At 42.3% G+C, this 26946-nt stretch overlaps 1 protein-coding gene across 3 annotated transcripts in view; it reads left to right on the top strand.

Annotated features, from left to right (window-relative positions):
• bcas3 (BCAS3 microtubule associated cell migration factor) overlaps positions 1 to 26946 on the top strand; it is a 915794-nt gene that overhangs the window by 149474 nt on the left and 739374 nt on the right. For all 3 annotated transcript variants that reach the window (XM_059973657.1, XM_059973655.1, XM_059973656.1), the window contains exons 10-12: positions 8661 to 8737; positions 13057 to 13140; positions 24343 to 24513. In XM_059973657.1, the coding sequence (XP_059829640.1) occupies positions 8661 to 8737; positions 13057 to 13140; positions 24343 to 24513 (332 nt within the window). The remainder of the gene's footprint in view (positions 1 to 8660; positions 8738 to 13056; positions 13141 to 24342; positions 24514 to 26946) is intronic.

Raw genomic sequence — 26946 nt, 5'->3', positions numbered from 1 at the left:
GTAATCTGTCCTTTTCGTAGTCATACTTTCCCCAGAAGAGATCCCAATGATCCAGAAATATGAAACTATGCCTCCTGTACCACTTCCTCAGTCACTCATTCATCTGTACCATCATCCTATTCCTGCCCTGACTAGCATAGCGATGGTAGTGGGAATAATCCAGTGATTACTACCTTAGAGATCCTGTTATTCAGCCTTCTTTAACCTTTTTCCTAACTCCCTGTACTCACTGTACAGGGCCTCTTCTCCCTTTCTATTTATGTCATTGGTACCAATGTGCACCACAATCTCTGGCTGTTGACCCTCCCTCCTGAGAATCTTCTGCAGCTGCTGTGAGATATCCTGGACCCTAGCACCTGGGAGGCAGCAGCACACTATCCTGGCTTCTCTTTTGCGGCCACAGAATATACTGTCCATCCCTTTAACTATTGAATCTCCTATCACTACCGCTCTGCCTGATTGCTGCCGCTGTGCCCAGATAGGTCATCCCTTCAGCAGTATCCAGAGAGGTATACTTATTGCTGAGGGCAGTGGTGTCAAGGGAACCCTGAACTCACTGCTTACTCCCCTTACTTCTCCCGGTTGTCACCTATCTATTATCTGAAGCCTGAATTCTGCGTGTGACTACCTTAGAAAAAGACTTGCCTATGATGTTTTCAACCTCCTGGATGGTTCTGAGTGTATCCAGCTTCAGCTCCAGTTCCTTGACCTTGTCAGTCAGGAGGTGGTTGTGTGCACTTTCTACAGATGTGACCATTAGGTACTGCACCCTGAAATCCCACATCTCACAGGAGGAGCTTTCCACTGCCTGAACTACCCTCCTGCCTACATTTGTTATGCCTCTAACTTCTCAAATTTAAGTTCTAGCCTGTGCCTGTTCTTATCCAAACCTGTTGAGCCAAAGCTTGACTACTCTTTACACAGTCTGCTCACACAGTTGCTGCTCCAACCATTGTCACTCTGCTGAAACCCTGCTCCTTTTTATTTGACCTTGTTAATTAACCTTAGTTACTATTAACCCAAGCATTTTTCCACTCCACAGACAAGTCCCAACAGGGCCAGCTGGCTTTTTAAATGTTTTTAAAATCCTTATTATGATGCTTTTGTCACACTACATTTCCATTAACCTTAACTGCTTAAATTTACATTAGAAAAATCTTCATGCCAATATAGCAGTCTGACCATCGGGTTCCTATATTTCCCTCAATATTATCTCATTTATTTTTTAATCTATTTTCAGTTTGTCTTTGTTTTGTGAAGTCAGTCTTGTACTGTACCTAATTACTTTGGAAAAACACAGCTGCAGTCTGAATGAAATATTTTCCATTTCTTAATCTTTCCACCCATTACCAACGATACTTCCCTAATGAAGGAATTCATTTAATTTACATTATATCCATTAGTTTCAAAGATTCAAAGCACATTTATTGTCAATGAATGTACAAATTATACACTTTGAAATTTGTCTGCTTACAGGTAACCACATAATTTCAAAAATCATACAGGCATCATTCAAGAATGATTATAAAGGAAAAGAGGAAAGGGTGCTGTTATTGATCCTCCACCATAAATATCATAGGTTCACCAGTGACTGGACACTCAAGTAGACCAGTCATATGGGAACAGTGGTTACAAACAAGGTCAGAGATTGGGTATCCTGCAGTGGTGCTGGAAACTTTGTGAACCCTGTAGAATTTTATCTATTTTTGCTTAAGTATGACCTAAATTGTAATCAGATCTTCACGTAAGTCCTAAAACTAGATAAGGAGAACCCAATTAAATCAGTAATGCAAAAACATTACACTTGTTAAATTATTTATTGAGAAAGATGATCCAATATTACATGTATTTGTTAGAAGAAGTATGTGAACATCTGGGATAATGCCTTCTACAAAAGTTATTTGGAGTCAAGTGTTCCAATCAATGAGATGAGATGGGAGGTGTGGGTTGTAGAGATGCCCTGCCTATAAAAAAGACACACCAAGTCAAGTTACTTTCAGAGCCTTCTGTTCTCAAGAAAGATGTCTTTATGTGCACCATGCCTTGATTAAAACAACTTTCAGAGGACCTTAGAAGAATTGTAGAGATGCATCAAGCTAGAAAAACCTGCAAAAGCATTTCTAAAGACCTGAGTGTTCATCATTCCACAGTAAGAGAACTCGTCTACAAATGGAGGAAACTCAGTACTGTTGCTACTCTCCCTGCAAAGATTACACCAAGAGCACAATGTGCAATGCTGAGGGAGGTGAAAAAAGAACCCAAGGGTAACTGCAAAAGACTCTCAGAAATCTCTAGAACTTGCTAAAGCCTCTGTTCATGTGTCGACTGTAAGAAAATCACTGAACAAGAATGGTGTTTATGGAAGGAAACCACTGCTCTCCAAACAAAAACATTGCTGCATCATCTTAAGTTTGCAAAAGACCACCTGGATGTTCTACAACGCTTCTGGGGCAATGTACTGTGGATAGATGAGACAGAAGTTGAACTTTTTGGCAGAAAAGCACATTGTTATGTTTGGAGGAAAAAGAGCACTTTACACCAACACCAAGACCTCATCCCAACTGTGAAGCACGGTGGAAGGAGCATCACGGTTTGGAGCTGCTTTGCTGCCTCAGGGCCTGGACGGCTTGCAATCGTCGAGAGGACAATGAATTAAAAACTGTATCAAGACATATTACGGGAGAATGCCAGGGTAGCAGTCTGTCACCTGAAGCTTAATAAAAGTTGGATAATGCAACAAGGCAATGATCTAAAAGATGAGAGTAAATCAACAACAGAATGGTTTTAAAAAGAAGAAAATTTATGATTTGGAATGGCTGAGTCAAAGTCCTGACTTTAATCCTATAGAAATGTTGTGGAAGGACAACCTGAAGCAAGCAGTTCATGCAAGGAAACCCACCAACATTCCAGAGTTGAAGCACTTTTGTAAGGAGAAGTGGCCTAAAATTCCTGATGTGTAGGTCTGGTCAACAGTTACTGGAAATGTTTGGTTGAAGTTATTGCTGTACAAGGGGGTCACACCAGTTACTGAAAACAAAGGTTCACCTCCTTTTTACAAGAAATGTACGTAAGACTGGATCATTTTTTTCCCATAAATAAATGAACAAGTATAATTTTTTTTGTGTTATTTATTTAATTGGGTTCTCTTTATCTAGTTTTAGGACGTGTGAAGATCTGATCACATTTGAGGTCCTATTTATGCAGAAATAGAGAAAATTCTAGAGGGTTCACTAGTTTTCTAGCATCACCATATAATGTGACGTAGCTCCTGACACCCAAAGCCTTACAAGCATAAGTAACAATTGTGATTTTACTTGGATAACAGCTTTGAAAAAATTCAACACTATCTGGCACAATGTCACCCTTTTGACTGGTACTGCATCTACCACCCTAAACACACATCCCTTGACTCCAGTGCACTGCAGTCACTCACCAAGACTATGATGAAAGCGCTCCTCAAACCTGCATCCTGTAATACTGTATTAAGAATTAAAGAACATCAAATGCAAGTTCCCCTTTGGATGGCAACCATCCTGACTTGGAGAAATATTTCTATTCCTTCATCATTGCTGAAGCTAAATCCTGAAAACCAGCACCTGAACAGTACAAAAGAATAATTTTCATCAGTAAGACAGCAGATAGCCAATCCTCCCACGTTCCAAAGATGTTTGGGCACGGTTAGGATTAGTGAGATGTGGGCTTACTGTGTTGACTCTGGAAACATAGTGACACTTGTACTATCCTTGAACTGTGTTAACTCAAACAATGCATTTCACTGTATGTGTTGATGATTTATTTGATACATTTGACAAACAAAGCTAATCTTTCATCTTTATGGGCACCTGCCACTCTCTCAGGATGGTGGGGAATGGCATTGTCAGTGAAGCCCAGTCCTGAAAAGCAAACAAATCAATAGAACTTGTTAATTGTTATAATGACATCCCAAAATAGTCCAATTAAAACCTGAGAAAGGGGAGCAGGAATAGAAGTGAGCTTTTCTCAAGCCTGCCCATCCCTGCAAATAAGAGCATCGCTAATCTACCTCGGTTCCATTTTTCTGTTTGAAAAGAGGGTTGAAAGGAAGTTTCTAGGATTGGACATCATCACTAGCTTGAACTGGTCCAATTACATAGGTACCACAGCCAAGAAGGTTCACTGGTGCTTCTCTTTCTTCAGGAGGCTGAAGAAACCTTACCAATTTTATAATGATGCATTTTAGAAGGCATCCTATCTGGATGCATCACAACTTGCTATGGCAATTGCTTTGCTCATGACTTCAGAAAGATGTAGACCATTCAGCACATATGAAAACCACCCTCCTTTCCATGGACATTGTCTGCATTTCTCACTGCCTCATTATAGCAGCCAACATAATCAAAGACCATACTCACCCGGAAGGGTCTGGCTTCTGCCCCCTTCCACTGGGCAGAAGCCTGAAAGCATATGCTACTGGATTCAAAGTCAGCTTCTACCCTGCTGTTATAGGACGATTGAATGGTCCTCTAGTGTAATACGTGCACCCTTGACCTCTCCATCTGCCTCATTTTGGCCTTACACCTTATTGTCTACCTGCAATGCACTTTCTCTGTAGCCATTAGACTTTATGATGCATTTTGTTATTGTTTTTACCTTGTGCTACCTCAGTGCGCTGTTGTAATGAAATAATCTGAATGCATGGTACACAAGACAAGTTTTTCAATAATCTTTGGTATATTGGCTAATAATAAATCAATTTACTAAATTAATTTCTTGGTGTCAAAAGTTCAATAACTGAACTTGGTTCTCTCTGGAATTGAGAATTCCATAGATTCGTAACCTTCAGGCTCAAGAACTTTTTCCTTTCTCCATCCTAAATGGTAGAATTTTTTTTTACCTGAAATCATTGCCCTTAGTTAAGTAGGCTCTTAGCATCTTGAACTGTCTTCCCTTGAAACTCTGTACAATATGACCCCATTTTACCCAGAATCTATTTAATAAATCTCTCACCCCAATATGCAGATCAGCAAAATAAAACAAAAACTAAATAAAATATGCTGTTGTGCTGTCATGAGATTAGTCAGGGAGAATTTGATTAACTTTGCACATTTAGCAGGATGATGTACAGTAAATTTGATTTCTACCTCCCCTTCCTCTCCTGCCACCAACTGCTCATGTTACTTATCAAATACCCATTATTTGCATTTGCCAACAGTAATTAGCATGCATCTGTCTGGAAGTAATTGCCTTTAGGGTAGCATTAACCTATATTTAAGTTTCAGCATTGTATACACTTTTGTGTGTCAGATAAAGTGGATTTGGTGTTCTCTGTAGAGATACAAAGCTGTTGTATTTCAGTAAGTGCATTTAAAAAATTACTATTTTTCTTAGGATCTCTTTACGAGTTAAGTCCAATAATATAAACCATTCCTGCTCCTGAAATTTATACATAAAATCAATTCTATCCAAAAAAAATCTTTTGTTTTTTGCAGTTTCTCTCTCTGCAGCCTTGTGCTTTACATTGTCTTGCCACATTCTTTCCAGACTCAGAGCCTTCTCCTTGATAGTGTTTTTGCACCCTTCAGAATTTTCCATTTATGCCTCCCAACACTACAGCATATCACTTGCTCATCTAACTGTAAAAGTTGACACGACTGAGATATGAAAGAAGAAATGTCACGCGATTATGCTCAACACATGTATGTGAGTATCCGGTGACATGACTTAAGGGAACTAAAATACGAAACAATATAATTGTGCTTAAGGGAAAGGTGAGTAAACACAGGAGCAAGAAAGGACTAAAATATTGTACCAGTAGAGTCAAATACCAGAAAATATTTGAGCCAAGTGGTGTTTTTCTGTTCTGTGAGTATGTTGTAATTCTTTATAATATCCCTATTTTTGGAGATTGCTTTCGGACCTTTTATGATATATTTTACACCTCAGAGATTTTCCTCTACTTATTCAGATTTCCAAATCTTTCCTTGTTGCTTTAGTTGAATGTGAAGACTGAAAGGTTAGCAAGACAGTAAACTCTCCTCTCCACATTTTGAGGGCACTTTTATGTACAGGTTTCCCCCGCAATCTGAAGGTAGAGCGTTCCTATGGAACCGTTTGTAATCCGAAATGTCGTAAAGCGAAGAAGCAATTACCATTAATTTATATGGGAAAAAGTTTTGAGCATTCCCAGACCCATAAAAAACCTACCAAATCAAAGCAAGTAACACATAAAACCTAATATACACTAACATATAGTAAAAGCAGCAGGAATGATGTGATAAATTTATACCCTATATAAAGTAGAAATATTGTATGTACGGTGTAGTTTCACTTATCAAACTTCGGAAGGCAGCGAACCAAAATCAATTTGGAGAAAAAAATTCAGCACATACACACATGAGCAAACAACTGCCCACACAAGACTTCACAGTCATTGTAGTCTTTCTCGGGGTAAACACACGTATAAAGCGGGCGTCTTTTTATCGTAAAAGCGAAAATCCTCTTTGGTTCGCGAAAACAGGTACTAATGTAAGTCTTTCGTAACAGCGAGTTGTTGTAAATCGAACGTTCAAAAAGCGGGGGCCACCTGTAATCAGTAAATATCATTTATTGTGTACCTGGGTGATGTCCATAAAAACTAAAGAAACTGATCTATCTATTTTTCCCCATTTTGCTTTAGTTGTCACACCACACCCGGGTATTTAAGTGTCATGTATTTAATTTACTTTGTTAATGAAAATGATAGGGCAGTGTGGCTGACATAAAGGGAAAACAGATTGTTTTAGATGGGACCTAAATGTTAGATACTGAGCTTGATGAATGCAGCCTCAATAACATAGTTCACAATTGCTGTGTGCCAAAGGGCCTATTTCGATACTGAATAACTCTATATGATGGCACAATAGCATTAATATTCTCCATCATTCCAGAAATGTACAGTTAGGGTTAATAAGTTGTAAGCATGCTACATTGGTGCTGGAAACATTGCAACACTTATGGTCTGCCCCAACATAATCCTCACTGATTTGATTTGACGCAAACGATGCATTTCACTGTATGCTTCAATGTACATGAGACAAACGAAGCTAATTTTTAAATCTCATTTCAGTTCAGTTCAGGAAGATGTTATTTAGAAACATAGAAAATCTACATCACATTACAAGCCCTTCGGCCCACAATGTTGTGCCAACCATGTAACCTTCTCTAGAAGCTGCCTGGAATTTCCCTACTGCATAGCCCTCTGCTTTCTAAGCTCCATGTACCTGTCTTAAGAGTCCCTTAAAGGACTGTATTTAAGAGATTTTTATGACGGGTGGGGAGGGAGTTACACCATGCCAGTGGTCCAGTTGTAGACTGAGAAATAGAAAATGTGCCGTTCAAAAATGCAGTAGATCGTGGCAACAGCTATTAATTAATTAACTACGAACTCATTTAGATTTAACAGCTCTTTGGTGGTGATGATACTTGCATCAAAATGTTGCATACTTGTGCCGTGAATATAGCTGAAAGGTCTTTGTAGGTTGGGGGGAATGCAGTGGTGACAGTGATTGCTAAGTGATAAATACAGTACCCTTCTTGCATTGATGCAGGGAAGCAGACAACGTACAATTAATCAATTAAATCAATAGCATATGAATTGGTATTGTCTGGCTGGAAAACACCAGGATAGCAACACACTAATTCTCTCATAACCTGTCAACACTGCATCATAGCCACTTAACAGACACTGTTTTCTCTGGCTTCCCTACAACAGTGGTGCAGAAGATTCACCAGCCAGGACATTGCACTAGGGGTACCTATTGAATTTTTATTTAGAGGTACAGTATAGTAATAGGCTCTTCAGGCCCAATGAGCCCGTACCACCCATTAATACCCATGTGACTAATTACTAGCTCGTATATCTTTGGAATATGGGAGGAATCCCACAAAGTCATGGTGAGAACATACAAACTCCTTACAGGCAGCTGTGGAATTGAACTTGGTTCACCGGTGCTGTAATAACATTATGCTGACCATATTGTATTATGTTAACCTGGTCTAGCACTTTACATGGCATCCTTCACTGTTGATATTCCAATTATATTCATTACACACAGTTCTCTGCTAAGTGCTATTCACCTCAAAGATCAGAAATATTTCCACAATGTACTTTACTTGGTAATTCTTTGTAGCTTTCAAATAATGTTAGCATTTTGACACTTCATAAAATGTGGTCTGGGAATAGGCAGCCCGCTAATTAATACACCACCAATATAATGGAGGTAGTCAGTGTAGACTTTTAAGCCATAATTGTGTTGTCCTGGCAGTTGTTTCATTTGTGCCCACGTTCAACAAGCTGCAGTTTAATCAAATTTGCTGAGTGTAGACTAACACACAGAGGTATAGGGTAGAGAGCTTATCTGGGGAGAGAATCATCTGATTGCATTGTGAACACTTTCTGGCCAAGTTCAGAGTGTCCTAGTGTCCTGATGCAGGGTCTCATCCTGAAACATCAACTCATACCTTTTTCTTTCTGAGATGCTGCAAGGCCCACTGAGTTCTTCAGAACTCTGTTTTTGGTTTAATATCTGCAATCCCTTTTGTCTTCTGAGTGACGTACAGTAGTTGAAAGAAAGTCCCTTGCCAGGTCACTTAGTTGTGGGGAATAGAATTCTTACAGCTGTCTAATGTTCCTTCTTTTCCAGGTTGTTTTCCATGTCCGGGGCCAAATCCTAATCCCATAGCACTGGGAAGCCGTTGGCTTGCCTATGCTGAGAATAAGGTAAGGTTGACCTCGATGCTTTTCTTTACTGTTATTTTATCGCAGTTGGCACATTGACAAAACCAGGGTTCATTTCAATAAGAGAGAGCTTCACGCAATCTCTATATCTTTAGCAATAATGGTGGCTTGGGTTCAGGCAATAGATTTAAAAATCTGTGGCTAATTGTCAGTTGCAAACCCATAAATGTAACTAGGAGAATAGATAAAGTGGAAAGATTCAAGATTGTTTAATGTAATTTCCAGTACACAGTGTAACGGAGAACAAAATTATTGTTACTCAGGATCTGATACAGCCTGAATAGAACACAATAAGGTAAAGAACACAATAATAATAAAAACACAATTAATATAAATATTTAAGATAGCTTATATATTGTGCATAAATTGATTGTATGTACAGAGCATAAAGAATCCAGTGAATATGAATTATTTGGGCTTTGAGAATGGTGTGGGATTGGATATCATATTAGTTGTGGACTGAGGTTATTTAACGGAAAGAAAATAGCGTTATGCTACTGTGCCACCACATAGAGTCGTTTAGCATGGAAATAGGCCCTTTGGCACATAGCAATTGTGAATCTGAGGTTGGGGAGGTGCCACTTGAATCAGTACTAGGCCCCTCTGCTTTCAATCTGTAGCAGTGATTTGACTGAGAAGGACCACGTATAATAAGTATATTTTTGTTGAAAATGCAGAGTTGGGTGAGGGTTGTGAGGCACTGCAGGTGGGCTTCAGGGGGAATATGGCCAGTTTTGAAAGGGTGAAGATGTAGCAGATGGAACATAAAGGGGAAATGGGAGGATAGTGACTTTGATAACAGAAGTAGAAAGGTAACTGAACTGATGACCCCCCCCCCCCCCCCCCAGAGCTTGTCCACCATCCACATGTATGTCAGGAGTGTGGCTTTCTACTTGCAGTTCCCACAGTACTCAACCAAGTTTGATGCTATCCAAAACGAAACTGGTTAGTCAGCAACCAATGCTCCATTTTAAATATTTATTTGCACCCTTGCCATACCATGGCTGCAGACTTTATGATCTACTGTGCACTTTGGTAAATGCTTCTTCAAAAACCTTCCAAAGTTGTGACTTCAATCATCTAGGTTGGCAGGTGCATGGTAGCTCTGTTCTCCCATACTTAATGTAATCTGAATCAAAATCCGTTTGCAGAAACACCATTATCACATGGATTTCAATAATTCAGTATCTCAAGTGCAGTTTTGGAGAGGGACAATAGTTACTAGCCTTAGCATAAAGAGCCAAAGTATTAATAAAGAAATACTTTGCTCCAATCACTTTGAAATTGTGCTCACTCATGTTGCCTATCTCTATCCTGGGAAGGGGGTCTCTGGTAATCCATTCTATCTATGCCTTTTATCATCTTGTACACCTCCTTCGGGATGCCTCTCATCCTCCTTTGCTCTGTGAGACATGCCTGGCTTGCTCAACCTTTCCTTGTGGGACGTGTTCTCCAGCTGGGGTGGTGTCCTGGTGCTCTGTACTCTCCTTGGAGGTTCAACATCCTTCCTATGGTGGAGTGACCAAACTGAATACAATACACCCAAGCATGGAGAACTATGGTCATGGTGCAGGGACTAGGCAGAAATCTAGGCTGGAATAGACTAGCTTGGCTGAAGGACCATTTCTGTGCTGTTGTGTCCTATGACTAAAAGTGGGTATATGGTAATCCAGGGAAAGAAGTATAGTAATGAAGATGTTTTAATTGGTATTTTCATGTATTTTTATCTGTATTTGAAGTATATTTTACTGTTGGTTATGAATGTGCAAGTTATAAATTAGCTGGTGGCTGCTTGTGTTGCAGCCGCTTCAGTGGCTTCACATCTAAACTTGGAAACTAGAATGCTGGATTAAATGTGAGCTTCAGGCATCAAGAGATAATTGGCTTACTGAAACTTGCTGTGCTGAAATGCACAATTAAAAAAATAAACTTTGCACATCTTAACTCCTCGGCAGTGGCCCAAAGGAAAGTCCTCTGAGTGGGGTGAGATTGTAGATTTGGATGGCAATGACTAGAATATCCTGACATTCACTTACATTGGTTTGCTTATCTGAGAGTCAGAGCAGAAAACACCAGGCTTCTCCTCTACTTCCAATATCAAATTTCATGTTAAGACCCAAACTATTTGTTTGCCTCTCACAAACTTAATTAAGGGATAATTAGAGTCATAGTCTTAAGCTTTGCGGCACAGAAACAGGCTCTCAGGCCCTTCTAGTCCATGCTGAGTTATCCTGCCTAGCCCTTTCGATCTGCACTTGGACCATATCCGTCGTTACCCCTCTCACCCATGTACTCATCCATATTTTTCTTAAATGTTGAAATCGAACCTGCATCCACTGTTTCCACTGGCAGCTCATCCGCACTCTCAGTTCCCCTTAAATATTTCATCTTGCACCCTTGACCTGTGACCTCTAATTCTAGTCTTACTCAACTTCAGTAGAAAAAGCCTGGTTGCATTTACCCTATCTAAACCACTCATAATTTGTACGCCTCAATCAAATCTCCCCTCATTTTCGTATGCTACAGGGAATAAAGTCCTTTCCCTATAACTTAGGTCCTCAAATTCTGGCAACATCCTTACAAATATTCTCTGTACTCTTTCAATTTTATTGATTTCTTTCCAATTGATAGATGACCAAAACTACACACAATCATACATTACTTATTTCCCATTTTTAATTCAAAAGTCCTCCTTTTATTTTTTGATGTATTTCATAATAATTTTGTGACCACCTTTATAATGGAAGCTGTTCCAGAACCCTTTTTTACATTCTCTTGACAATAGTTGCATACCAGACCTCTATAACTACCAACCTCGGCTTTAAGTTATGATGCCTCATAACTTAAAGCAGAAGTTGATAGTTTCCTGATTGATCAAGGCATTAACGGATATGGCAAGAAGGCAGATATATGGGGTAGAGTGGGATCCAGGACCAGCCATGATGGAATGGTGGAGGAGACTTGATGGGCTGAATGGTCTAATTCTGTTTCTACGTTTTATGGCCTTATGGTCTTATATGGCCTGTTCCATTATAAATGTATTCTTAGCCACTTTTGGAGGAAATTTTATTTACTTTTATTTATTGAGAGATACAGCATGGTAACAGGACCTTCAGGCTCAATGAGTCTGTGCTGCCCGGTTACATCTGTATGATCAAATACAATAACGAGAAAATCTGCTGATGTTGGAAATCCAAGCAACACACACATAATGCTGAAATGCTGGAGGAACTCAGCAGGCCAGGCAGTATCTATAGAAAAGAGAACAGTCAATGTATCGGCTGAAACCCTTCATCAGGACTGCAGCAAAAAAAAAGAGGCCACACCAACCTGAGTGTGGCCTCATCATGACAGTGGAGACTCAGGTTGGAGAGTCAACACCTTATATTCTGCCTGGGCAGCATCCAACCTGATGCCATGAACATCAATTTCTTGATCTTCCGGTAATGCCCCCCTCCCCTTCACCATTCCTCATTCTTATTTCCCTCTCTCACCTTATCTCCTTACCTGCCCATCACCTCCCTCTGGTGCTCCTCCCCCTTTTCTTTCTTCCATGACCTTCTGTCATCTCCCATCAGGCTCTCCCTTCTCCAGCCCTGTGTCTCTTTTATCAATCAACTTCCCAGCTCTTTGCTTCACTCCTTCCTTCTCCCAGTTACATCTGTCACCTTGTATTTCTTCCTCCTCTCCCCCACTTTCTTACTCTGACTCCTCATCTTTTTTTCTCCAGTCCTGATGAAGGGTCTCAGCCCGAAACATCAACTGTACTCTTTTCCATAGATGCTGCCTGGCTTGCTGAGTTCCTCCAGCATCTTATATGACCAAGTAACTTGCATCTTTGGAATGTGGGAGGAAGTCGGAGCACTTGGAGGAAATCTGCACAGTCACAGGGAAAACATGCAAATTGCTTACAAACAGCAGGAGGAATTGAACCCTGTTTGCTGGGTTCTATAATAGCATTACACTAACTGCTATGCTAGTACCTGCCCCCATAATTGCTGTCGTTGATGTCAATTATGTAGTGATACCATTTTTAACATATTAGTGTAGATTGTTTATAAAATACGTGTGTCTTAATTTCCTGGGAAGCATTGTTTTGCTTTTAATTAAAATTTGCAATGTGGAATAATAACATAAATGGTGAAACTGAATTATTTTTTACAGAACTGTGTTGTTTTCTTACAAAGGGAAGGAAAATTGTCTCATTCCTTTTTTTCTGAAAGTAAATAGGAATTAGTAATTGCTTTTGGAGTTGTACTGCCTTAGCTAATGTTACTGTCTGTCCTCTTGCTCCTACTCAGCTCATTCACTGTCATCGATCCCGCGGTGGGGCCTGTGGAGACAACATCCAGTCTTATACTGCCACAGTCATCAGTGCTGCCAAAGTGAGTAAAACACTAATGAAGGGACAGTGAATTAAATGTTTAAGCTGTTTACAGGCTTCTAAAACAATTTCAAACCAGAACATGGCATCAAGAAGCACAAGGCAACAAAATACTGTGAACTGTGAAAGTTGAAGCCAAGCCCAGTTTAGCAACAAGAAGGAGCCATTATTCTGCCTAAATTTCTTCCTTTGTAAATCAGTCAGTTTTATTGAATATATGCATTTGAATTGATTTTAGTGACTTGTTTACAAAGCGCATTGCAAATTGGTCAAAAAGATATGCAATGTAAGTACATGATGAATGGGATGTTGTAGCAGAGGGCGATTTGGAAAGGAAATTGGGAATGGTGATAGACCACCACTTTCAATGTCTGGACAACGTGGTCAAGCTATTAAAAAGTCAATAGAATGCTGGAATATGTATTTAGAACAAGTCTCTGGAGGAACTGTTTGGTCTGTACAGTGTACGGTCAGAGCAACTTTGTAGTGTAGTGAATAGTACAACTTGTCAAATTAAAAGTACAGCATTTGCGAGAGAGAGAGACTTTTAAGAATACATATGAAAAGATTTAGATTTAGTACAAATGGGGTGGACGTCCCTGTTAAGTGCTATAGATAAAGTAAACCAAGAAACTATGGACGCTATTGCAAGCTTAGGAAGACATCACACAGGTTCAAATTCAAATTCATTGTCATCTGATTGTAGGTATATACAACCAAATGAAACACTGTTCCTCTGGACCATGGGCACCCACAATACATATATCACACACAGCACTTAAAACAAAATATTACCATAAATAAGTTAATAAAATATAATTCAAAACTGCATGTAGTGCACAGCACTGGTAAACAGTATGGTATCTAGTGAACAGTTCTCTGTCCTGGTGACGAGACCTCAGTGGTGGCAGGATATTCATTAGTCTCGCAGCCTAAGGGAAGAAGCTGTTACCCAGACTGGCAGTCCTAGTCCTGATACTTCTGTACCTCCTTCCTGATGGTAGTGGGTCAAAGAGATTGTGGGATGAGTGATAAGGGATCTTCAACAATACTTTGGGCCCTTCACTATTTCCTTCTCCATGGCATTTCAATACTGGGCTTGCCAGCAATGTCTTTATCCCAAAATGATTGTGACATATATGACATGAGCACCAATAAACAGTTTCCATTAATAACTGCATGTTTACTCTAAGATTGATGTTCTAAGATCCTGGCAACATAAGTATTTAGGCTAAATAAGGTGATGGAGAAGGCATATGGCGTGTTTGCCTTCATCGATTGGAGTGTTAGTTACGAAAGTTGTAAGGTCGTATTGTAGCTGTATAAACTTCAGTTAGGCCACATTTGGAGTATTGTGTGCATTTCTGGTTGTCACATTACAGGAAGGATGTGGAGGTTTGGAGTGAGAGCTGAAGAGGTTTGTCAGGATATTGCCTGATTCAGAGAGTGTTAGCTGCAAAGAGAGGATTGGACAAACTAGGATTGTTTTATTTGGAATGTCAGAGACTGTGGGACAATAATCAAATCTCAGTGAATCTGTCACTGCCTTTAAATTAGGCTCTAGCTGAATATTTTGAAGCCATTTCACATAATTTTCATGATGAACAACGAACATGGAACTGTGATTCAAATTCCTTGCATATTGAAGTTTGAATGAATTTATAGAGATTGCAACGACCAGTACTTGTACATTGACTTTATAAGCTGTAGCCATCATTACGAGCTGATAATGAATGATTCTGATATTCGTGAGCCACTCAGACAGGATATCTAAATAAAGAGCTAGAAAAGGCATGGTAAAAAATTATGACATTCCACACTTTAAATGAAAATTCCCACCTATTTATCTATGTCCATAATTTCTCTTGTTAAGTGAATTTTAATCCTTCATTCTGTTCAAGGAATAATATGTGGTTTCAGCATTTAAACAAACTGAACGTACACATTGAGGTTTGGGTGATGTGATTCCTGTTGTTGTGGTTACTCAGGTAAAAGTATGGCACAAGAACAGGCCCTTCAACCCTTAATGCCACATTAAAACAAATTCCATCTGCCTGCACATGCTTTGTATCCCTCTTTCCCTGCCTGTTCATGTGTCTGTCAGAATATTTTCAATGTCGATGTTCTGTCTGCTTCTACCATCTCCACTGAGAGCACATTGTAGGGTAACGTAATGGGTGACAGATGACGCATGTTGTTCATAACAGAAACTTTCGTACATAACTCACAAACACTGTCATTTTGTGTTCATTTTAAGAGATGGTGTTGTAGCGATGTGCTACACGCAGCGCTGAAATAACGACACGGAGTCGGTGAACTGCAGTTACAAAAAGATTTTATTCGAACTTCACGGCCTCGCTTTAAAGCCTCCCTGATCCCGCCCTCCCCGGGCGCAGATGCTGTAGGGGGCATGTATTCACAGTCCTGTCCCGCGCGCGGATGCTGTAGATGCTGATGCACATATTCACAGTCCCATGCGGGCTTTTCCCCTTGCTGGTGAAGCAGACTTGGTGCCCTTTTGGGACTGGCCTTTATGCCAGCGCGCTGGCTATTTGTGAGCTGGTTCGAGTGCGCTAGGAAGTGAGTCGCCACATAACCTCCCCCAGAACCGGCGATACACCCCCCGATGTCCACAGTCTGGGCCGGACCCTGTTTGGGAGGTCGGCCTCGGCGCTGCAGTGCCGGAAACTCGACCGGTTGTGCCACGTCCACATGGGCCGGTTTGAGTCGGTCCACCATGAAAACCTCCTCTCCCCCCAACATCCAGCACGAACGTGGACCAGTTGTTCCTGATCACCATAAACGGCCCCTCGTAGGGCCGCTGTAGCGGTGGCCGATGCCCGCCCCTTCGTACAAACACAAACTTATGGTTCTGCAGGTCTTTGGGTACGCAGGTCGGGTTCTGCCCATGCTGCGAAGTGGGTGTTGGGGCCAGGTTGCCCAGCCCCTCGCGTAGTCTGCTCAGGATTGCTGTGGGTTCTTCCTCGTGCCCCCTTGGGGCTGGTATGAACTCCCTGGGGACGACCAGGGGTGCACCGTACGCCAACTCGGCCGACGAGGTGTGCAGATCGTCTTTGGGCGCCGTGCGGATGCCGAGCAGGACCCAGGGAAACTCGTCCACCCAGTTAGGTCCTCTTAGGCAGGCCATGAGAGCCGATTTTAGGTGACGGTGGAAATGCTCCACCAGGCCGTTCGACGGTGGGTGGTAGGCAGTGGTGTGGTGCAGCTGTGTCCCCAAAAGGCTGGCCAGAGCTGACCACAGGCCGGAGGTGAACTGGGCGCCTCTATCGGAGGTAATGTGGGCCGGTACACCAAAGCGGGATACCCAGATGGTGATCAGTGCCCGGGCGCAAGATTTGAAGGTGGTGTTGGTGAGCGGGACCGCCTCTGGCCATCTTGTGAACCGGTCCACGATAGGAGGTGCCGTGCTCCGTGCGACACTGGCAGGGGGCCCACAATATCCACATGAATGTGGTTGAAACGCTGGTGGGTGGGTGGGGTGGAACTGCTGCGGCAGAGCTTTGGTGTGCCACTGCACCTTGGCCGTCTGGCAGTGCATGCACGTTTTGGCCCATTCACTGACTTGCTTGCGGAATCCATGCCAAACGAACCTGTTGGAGACAATCCGGACAGTTGTCCTGATGGAGGGGTGTGCTAAGTTATGAATGGAGTCGAAAACATGTCGCCGCCAGAGTGCCGGGACGACGGGACGGGGCTGGCCGGTGGTGACGTCACAGAGTAGGGTCCTCTCACCTGGGCCTACAGGGAGGTCCTGGAGCTGCAAACCGGAGACTGCGGTTCTGTAACTAGGGATCTCCTCATCTGCATGCTGCGCCTCTGCCAGTGCCTCAAAGTCTACCCCTTGGGAAAGGGCATAAATGTTGGGGCGAGAGAGCACGTCCACCACGACATCATCCTTACCCAAGACGTGCCGGACATCCATCGTGTATTCAGAGATGTAGGACAGATAGCACTGCTGGCGAGACGACCAGGGGTTGGACACCTTCGTGAACGTAAAGGTAAGCGGTCTGTGGTCCGTGAACGCAGTGAAGGGTCTACCTTCTAAGAAGTACCTGAAATGCCGGATTGCCAGCTATAGCACCAACAGTTCCCAGTCGAAAGCACTGTATTTGAGCTCGGGTGGTCGCAGGTGTTTGCTGAAAAACGCCAGGGGTTGCCAGCGACCCTTGATGAGTTGCTCCAGTACCCCACCGACTGCCGTGTTAGATGCGTCCACTGTGAGGGCGGTAGGGACGTCCATTCTGGGGTGCACTAGCATCGCAGTGTTTGCCAAGGCTTCTTTCATTTTAATGAAAGCGGCGGCGGACTCCTCGTACCAGGTAATGTCGTTGCCCGGACCCGACATCAGGGCGAACAGGGGGTGCATGATTCGGGCTGCTGAAGGGAGGAAGCGGTGGTAGAACTTACCATACCCATGAATTCCTGAAGGCCTTTGATTGTGGTGGGTCGGGGGAAATGGCGGACCACATCTACCTTAGCGGGCAGAGGGGTTGCCCCGTCTTTAGTAATCCCATGGCCCAGGAAGTCGATGGTGTCGAGCCCGAACTGGCATTTGGCCGGGTTGATTGTCAGGCCATATTCACTCAGTTGGACGTAGAGTTGACAGAGGTGGGACAGATGCTCCTGACGACTGTTGCTGGCTATGAGGATGTCGTCCAAGTAGATGAAAGTCCATTAACCGCTAAAACGTCTGTGCAGCATTCTTCAGGCCAAACGGCATGCGGAGGAACGCAAAAAGGTCGAACGGGGTGATGAGAGCCGTTTTGGGGACGTCGACCGGATGCATTGGGATTTGATGGTATCCCCGGACGAGGTCTACCTTGGAGAAGATCTGTGCGCCGTGCAGGTTTGCTGCAAAGTCCTGAATGTGCGGAACAGGGTAGCGGTCCGGTGTTGTACCCTCATTCAGTCTGCAGTAGTCGCCGCATGGTCTCCAGCCTCCTGTCGCTTTGGGCAGCATGCGCAGGGGGGAGGCCCATGGGCTGTCGGACCGCCGTATGATCCCCAATTCCTCCATCCTCTTGACCTCCTCCTTCGCCAATCGGAGCTTGTCCGGGGGAAGCCTTTGAGCACGGGCATGGAGGGGTGGTCCCTGGATCGGGATGTGGTGCTGTACGTCGTGTCTGGGTATGGCCGTCGTGAACTGTGGTGCCAGAACCGATGGGAAATCCACCAGGACTCTGGTGAAGTCATTGTCGGACAGCGTGATGGAGTCGAGGTGTGGGACTGGCAACTGGGCTTCACCTAGGGAGAACGTCTGAAAGGTCTCGGCGTGGACCAGTCTCTTTCTGGGCAGGTCGACCAGCAGGCTGTGAGCCCGCAAAAAATCCGCACCCAGAAGCGCTTGGGCTACGGCGGCCAGTGTGAAGTCCCACATGAACCGGCTGGAGCTGAAATGCACCTGCGCCGTACGGGTGCCGTAGGTCCTTACTGTGCTGCCGTTCGTGGCCCTCAGGGTGGGACCCGCTGCCCTGTTGCGGGTGTCGTAACTCATCGGAGGTAAGATGCTGATCTCGGCACCGATGTCGACCAAAAAACTGTGTCCTGACCGCTTGTCCCACACATACAGGAGGCTATCCCGATAGCCAGCCACCGTACCATCAGCAGCGGCTGACCCTGGCGTTTCCCGGGAACTTCCATGGCGGGCGACAGCGGCGGGCTTCTGCGCCCCACTGCTGGTGGTAGAAACACCATTGTTTGTTGGTCTCCTCACCCCTCCCTCTGGGGCTAGTGGGCTCTGCTGTTGGGCTTGGTCTGGTCTGCTGCTGGAAGCGTGGCCTGGTGATCTGTGCGACGGACGCCCCACTCTCCTCCTTGGCGTTCCACAGCAAGTCCGCCCGGGCTGCCACCTTCCGGGGGTCGCTGAAATCCGTGTCGGACAGCAGCAGGCGTATGTCCTCGGGCAGCTGTACCAGGAATGCCTGCTCAAACATGAGGCAGGGCTTGTGTCCTCCGGCCAGAGACAACATCTCATTCATTAAAGCTGATGGAGGTCTGTCTCCCAAGCCATCCAGGTGCAGTAAGCGGGCAGCCTGCTCGCGCCGTGAGAGTCCAAAAGTCCTTATGAGCAGGGCTTTGAATTCCGTGTATTTGCCATCCGCTGGGGGAGACTGTATGAACTCCTCAACTTGGGCCGCTGTGTCCTGGTCGAGGGAGCTCACTACGTAGTAGTAACGTGTGTCCTCCGAGGTTATCTGCCGAATGTGGAATTGGGCTTCTGCTTGCTGGAACCATAGGTTGAGGTTGCAGCATCCAGAAGCTTGGCAGTTTCAACGAAACTGCATGAACAGATGCGGCGTCGGTCATCTTCGGCCCAACTGTTGTTTGGGCCGTCGGGGTCACCAATTGTAGAGATGTGCTACACGCAGTGCTGAAATAATGACACTGAGTTGGTGAACTGCAGTTACAAAAAGATTTTATTCGAACTTCGCAGCCTCGCTTAAAGCCTTCCCGATCCTGCCCTCCCTGGGCACGGATGCTGTAGGGGGCACGTATTCACAGTCCCGCATGGGCTTTTCCCCTTGCTGGTGAAGCAGACTTGGCGCCTTTTGGGACTGGCCTTTATGCCGGCGCGCTGGCTATTTGTGAGCCGGTTCGAGTGCGCTAGGAAGTGGGTCGCCACAGTGTCTGATATAATGACGTCAGTGTAAGGCGACTGGTTTTGGTTTGTTTGTTATGGAAGTAAAGGGCTGTGGCTTTTGTTAAGCACATAAAACAACTTTCACATGTTTTATTCACAAAATCCTATGACGTTACAGGCATCTTTCACTCTAACAAAAAACTTGTCTTGCAAATCTCTTGTAAGATTTTATACTTTTTACTTTAAACCTATGCCCTCTAGTGTCTGCTATTTTTTCCCCTAGGAGCAAGATTGTGACTCTCTTTCCTGGCTATACTTCTGATAATTTTATACGCTGTACTAAGGGTTGCCCCTTAGCCTCTGAAGCTCCAGAGAAAACAATCTCAAGTTTATCTAACCTCTTCTTCTGGCTAATACATTTTAATCCAGACAACTTTTGATGAAACTCTTTTGTACCCTCTTTAAAGCTTCCACATCCTTCCTGTCGTGCTGAGACCAGAACAGCACCCAATCCTCCAAATGTGGCCCAAACAAATTTTTATACTGCCGCAATATGCCTTCCCAACTTTTATACACAATTCAACTGAAAGTAAGATATAGGAACAGATTAGGCCATTTGGCCCATCAAGTCTGCACCACCATTCCGTCATAAATGATTTTCTATCCCTCTTAACCCCGTTATCCTGCTTTCTCTGACAGTATACGTATTCCATCTACCACTCCTTTGCCCATTCTCCTAATCGGTCTACGTCCTTCTACAGGCACCCTGCTTCCTTAACACTACCTGCCCTTTCACCTATCTTCATATTGTTTGCAAACTTGGACACAAAACCATCAATTGTGCAGTCCAAATCTTTGATATATAATGTGAAAAGAAGTGGTTCTAACACCGAACTCTGTGGAAAAACCTCTAGTAATTGGCAACCAAACCTTTGAAGGCAAGAACATGGAATATCTTTTTTACCATCCAATTTACTTGTGTTGCCACTTTCAGAGAACTACGGATTTTGTATCCCAAGATCCCTCTGTATATCAATGCTTCAGATGGTCCTTGTCATTACACTCTTCTTGAATTTGCCTTCCTCGAAACATCACCTCATACTGTTCTGTTTAAACCTCGAGTTATTTCTCTAAATTCTCAATTGATCTATATTATGCTCTATCCTTTGACAGTCTAAAAATGCTTTTTTCACCACCAGTTTACTGGATAAACGGTGAATTCCATTTCTAACCCATCAAAAGGAAAAAGCAACTTTGTAAGCATTTAAGGACAAGAGAGTAACCAGGAAAAGAGTAAAGCCAATTTGAGACCAAAATTGCATGGAAGCTGAAGTGAGATCCCAAGCAAATACTTCTCATCGTTATTCACAAAGAAGAAGGACATTGTAGTTAGCATTCAGGGAAAAGGTCAATGAAATTCTAGATTCTGTTGATAGCGTACTGGAGAAACCCTTATGGTCACAGGAAGAGTGCGTAAACTCCACAAAGACAGCACAAGGAGTTAGGTTTCAGCCTGGCTCACTGGAGCTGTAAGGTGGTGGCTGTACCAGCTCTGCCTTTGTGTTGTCCATGCAGTGTAGATGGATTTCAGTAAAGTCCACCCAGGAAACTGGTCCAGAAAGTTATAATCATGGAATCCAAGGAAATCTTTGAAATTTGATCCAAAATAGGAAATAGAAAGTGGTGGTCTTATGATTAACAGTTTTGGTTTTCTGATTAGTAGACTTTGATCAGAACTGGGATCATGACGAATAATTGTATATTTTAACAATTTGGGTATATTAGAGGGACAATTAGAAACTTTGCAAATGACATGAAAATTGATGTTTTTTTTAAGATTGGAGAATTGGTTCCATCTCAGTCCCTAAAGTATCTAAAAATATTCAGTCACTGGAGAAACTTTCAGCAAAGTAGATTCTGTTCTGACTTCTGTGGTCACCAGTTTGCAGAATCAGTTACTGGCTAAATGAGCAAGAGCAGGAATCCTGATTATTTTTTTCCTCTGTAGATGCCAATTGTAACAGCTTAACATCTGCCTCAGATGAGATAATGAAGCAGTAAAACTCAGAACTAAAATGCGGGAAATTATATTGAGAGCTGCATGCTCTAGAGGAGGTGTTTAAATTGTAATATAATCATTGATCATAATTACACGTGATTATTTTCAGAGATTTTCCCCCGGTTTTTTTTTGTGTAAATCTCTTTTCCAGCTCACTGGTTTCACCAGTGATACAGTAAGTTTATGTTATCACTTCATTATGCTATTTAAATTTTGGGCTAATTTGATTTTCTCTTTTGTAACACCTAGTGTACAATGTTTGCTCTAATATTTTTATGCTTTTATGGACCAATCATTGATCTGAGCAGGCAGTTTTTACATGACTTGAAAACTGCACAGCACTAATTTTTTTGTAAGATGTACACCATGAAAATTTAGAATGAAAGTTGAAAAATAACATACTTTTGATTTTATGTAATAATTGAAGTGTATAATGAAATACAGTAAACTAAGAAAATCTTCCACATTTTGTAAACTTTTTCTCGTCTGTCTTTATCACAAATCTATTGTCTATAAACACTGTCCAGATTAATTTTACATCTAGATAAAAGATGTACCTTAATCCTCGAAATGTTCTGCTCCTTGTTTATTTCTGGATTTACATTTGATTGAATTCATAAGACTGAATCCATATTCATAGCCTGCACTGGAAGCTTGGATTGTTCCAATGATGTCAACAAAAAATTGACAGTTCTTCAAATTATTTGATTCTAAGCAAGTAGTTCAATGTATCAGTGAGCATCTTAATTGAACCAGTCTTAACTTTCTCAGAAACAACAAATTTGAAACCACAGTATTGCTGCAATATTGAGATAACACTTCAAAATATTAACAATGAGCTACTGACTTCCATTCTGTGTTTATTTTTATAATTGTAACAGCGTTGTAACTTGAAACATTGACAATGTAGATATGTTGAAGCTCTAACATGTTTCAAAGTAAATGTTGTGGTATGTTTATTATTTAGAAAATTTATGGATTATATTAACATAATTAATTACAGGATATTTCACAATTATATTAACATAGATTTCAAAATTATATTAGCATAATTTCAAAGTTACATTAATATTATGTAAAAGAATATTCCAGGTGCATGACAACAATGGTTAAGTGTGCAGGAACGTTTCAGTTACTATGTGGTCGCGCACCTGGGCAGCTTAGAGGCAACAGTGCTAGTGTATGGACAGCAGTATTCTACTAGATTTACTCCACATCTTTGTAACTCTTCCTAAACATACCCAGTTATAAACACCAGCCTTTAGTGTACACCTGTATCTGGAAGGACATTTCTTTTATCCTAGAGTTTTTCTCTGATTACATAACAGTTGAAGACTGCAGTCTACCACATTCTATGCTGTATTCAGCCGAAAGCGAAATCTGTGCTGTGCTTACTTCATTGTTTGAAGGTGATACATTTACTCGTGTACTGTAGAAGTACCTGGAACATACTGACAAGTTCATGAAATTAACTTTTTCCTTTGGTTAGCTGGTTTGCCTTTAATCTACATAATATTACTCAAGAAGAAGCGCATTGGCACAAAACACCAACGGTTTATACATTTCCATAATTGCTGCCTGCCCTGTGAAGTCTCTCAACTTTTTGTGTGTGTTACTAAGTAAATGCTTTTTTGAATGTCCTGGAAGTAAATCACCAAAGTAGTGTAGATGGTCTGACCTCTTAAAATTAATAAATACATTTGACCTGGAATAAAGATTATATGATCTTCAAGTTCCAAAAGACATTGCTACATATTCATTAACTGATTTATTTTTCTTGGTGCCTATCAACCGACTACTTTGTGCTTTTCCATGTTGGCAAAAAAGAAATGTGGTTTTGTCTTTGAAGAAACTAATTGAAATTAATTACGATTATATATCATAGTTGGCATGCACTTTACAGAAGACAGTGACTCCAAATCTAAGTAACGGTTCACACCTAAACTGGAAAACATGCAATTACTGTGACCTTCTGACATTTGCATGGTCCAAAATTTCATAAAACCCTTTAGTCTTATCACTATCTAATTAGAGTCTTGGCTGCTTCCATCTGCCTTCAGATGATTTAACCCTAGGGTAGTTAATTGCTTTGGTGAAGCCTGTTTCTGAATTCCCCTGTTACTCGATAGCTTCTAAATGAGTCCTAACAGCTTACGTGAGAGCAACACCATTACCGTTAATGGAGGGAGCAGCTGATGCGGCATTTAAAAGGTTAATCAGGCTTCCTGACTCTCTACTATCGTCAATACTGAGTGGCGCCTGTTGGTGTTGGTCCGTGGAAGTCATTTCGTAACAACACACTAACAGAACTTGTGCATATTGTCAAATCATTAATAATTTAAGCAAACACTTGGCTACTAATTGATCAGCTCTAATGTGTTGTCTAATCACTGTCGTTAGACATTTTAGCACTAATCAAAACAGTTTCCCATTGATCGGCATTTGCTCTGGCTGGGCTCTGTTGTGTTATCGGTGTCTGAAGTGAGGATGTTGATGCTGGCTTTGATTGTTCCCTTTCTTCTTTCTTTTTAAATCTGATACAGACATTCAAGACTGGACTCACCATGTTTGGGGAAGCAGTGGGTCGGCTGGCTGGCAGTTTACCCTCGGGGTCACTTGAGGATGAGGTTTCCACACACAGTGCCTCTCGACGCAGCCCGCACGTCCCTGGGGTTGTCACAATCATCGATACTGAAACTGTTGGGGAAGGACAGGTATTGTGAAGAACCACAGGACTAATATTTTATAGAATTTTTGAGTTGCACTAGAATACCTCTAATAACGCATGAACACTTACCTGGTCGTATGAAACAGCAGTAGACTATTCAGCCCCACTCTCAGTTTTGAATGCAGTTAATGAAAAACGATCATGGCCTTCCTAGGTAGAACGTCTGAAAGGTTTATTCCACCGTTTCAGTCAAGAGATACCTTATGCAGTCTCTTGTGCCTCAAGACTTCTCCTCACCTCAGTCCTGAAAGGTCTGCCTTGCATCCTGTGACCATGATGCCTTTTCTCTGGTCTGTCCCACATGGAGTACTATTCTCTTCAAGATTGCTTAAAATTCAAGATTGTTTAATGTCATTTCCAGTACACAAGTGTAAAGGAGAATGAAATAATTGTTACTCTGGATCTGAAGCAGCTCAAACAACCCCCCCCCCCCCCACCAAAGATAAATAAAAACACAATAATGAAAAAATAATAAGTATACACTCAGACCCCGCTTAACATGGATGATGCATTCCTTGGAGATGGAGCGCTGTGTAAGTCAGTGCTATGTGGGGTAATTATGACATTACATAAATGGACATGTGTGCCTGATTAAAAAACTTAAACCCGAGATATATGATGTATTTTATGCATAAAGAGTAATTTGTGGAATAATAAATACACAAATAGGCCTAACCTGTACATCAGTGGAGCAGCAGCATCTCATTGCTGCACTGGAGGAAGTGGGTGGTGGTCACATCTTAGGGAAGGACCAGGCTGTGGGTCCTCCCTTCATTTTGGCTTCTTCTTAAAGTAGGCGTCGAGATTGGACTGCCTTTTTAAAAATTTCCTCTCATGAAGCAGTTCTCTGTGGCAGGAAATCATATCAAGAACACCTCTCCTTGCCATATTGCTCCATTCCCAGTCAGGGTCATTATCAATGAACTGGCCCATGATTTGTGTGGTCATGATGATGCTAGCACTAAGGAATGTTGTGGTGAGGTTTCCTGCTGGAGTCTCCACTTCTTCATCCAAGTCTGCAGATTCACCCAGGATGCTTGCTGTGCCAGTTCTCAAAGCTCTTTGATATTAAGGCTCACCATGAGAATGCAGTAACTCTAGCATCGCCATCATTAACATCCTGTAATCCCACTTCACTGGCCAGTTCAACTATGTTTTGGATGACTGGTTCTGCCTGAAATCCTAGGAGTTTCACGTCCATGCTACTGCGTTTCCTAAACATCTTAGATGTACTATCCTCACTGGACGTTTTTCAGACATTACGGCTGAAAAAAATGGAATAAATTGGTGAAGGAGCAAGAACATTTACACACGCAGGGGAGGCAGAATGTGAACTAATACGTGATTGGCTGTGAGTGGCTCAGAGCGTATGTAAAGTGCTCTCATTGGCTGATTGAAAGTTTACTATAATGGCGGCTGCTCATGAGAAGTTTTAAGTGTTGTTTAGAATTAATTTTTGTCATTTTTAAGAATTTCAATAAAGGTTTGAATAACCTCGTAACAAATCAGCGCTATGCGGGGTCTGAATGTAAACACATATGTATAATAGCTTGTTTGTAGGGTTGCTTACTGAGTCTGGAGGTTAGGTCGCAACCTTTTGTCACCAGTTGGAGTGACAACATGAGTATGCAATTGAGTTTGTTTCTGTAGAGTTCTCGTATTTATATTGTTCCAACTTGTTCTGATTGGTTGGCTGTCGCACTCATATACATTGATTGATTGTATGTCCATAAAATGGTGCTAGGTACAGTAGTGTATGTAGGGCAACTGACAGGAAATGATAAAGTAGTCATGGTGGAGGGGTGGAGGTGTTGGTCAGTCTTACTGCTTGGGTCTTTGAGTCTGGTGTGGATGCTACATAGTCTCCTCCATGATGGGAGAGGGACAAACAGTCCATGAGTGCAGTGCTAGAGGAACTCAGCAGGTCAGGCAGCACCTATGGAGGGAAATGAACACTCGATGTTTCAGGCCTGAAACTGACTGTTCATTTTCTTTCATAGATACTGCCTGACCTGCTGAGTTGCTCCAGAAGTTTGTTTGTTACTCCAGATTTCCAGCATTTGCAGTCACTCTTGTGTCTCTTTATATGTACCCAGTCTTGCTCTAGAAATTTGTCTGTTTCTCTTATTTCACCTCATCTTTCTAATGCAAAGGATTGCAGGCTTAGCCTCGTCAGACTTCCTTTATATGTAATACCTTCCATTTCAGAAACCAGTCTGTTTCATGACTGATTTCTACCACAGAACCAGACAGAGGGTAGAATTATAGCTTTGCTTATGAATATTTTGGAAGAAAAATCAGAAACATTTATTAATGCTTACACTTGAGAGAGATGTAAGTGGAAATAATGGATATCTTAAGACCATGCCACCAGTGGCTCACAATAATCAAGCGCTTGAGGCACTGCATGATGCCATCT

This window comes from Hypanus sabinus, chromosome 6, assembly GCF_030144855.1.
Source record: "Hypanus sabinus isolate sHypSab1 chromosome 6, sHypSab1.hap1, whole genome shotgun sequence".
Taxonomy (NCBI): domain Eukaryota; kingdom Metazoa; phylum Chordata; class Chondrichthyes; order Myliobatiformes; family Dasyatidae; genus Hypanus; species Hypanus sabinus.
The sequence above is the reverse complement of the archived record's forward strand: the minus strand, read 5'-3'. Positions and strand labels throughout refer to the sequence as shown.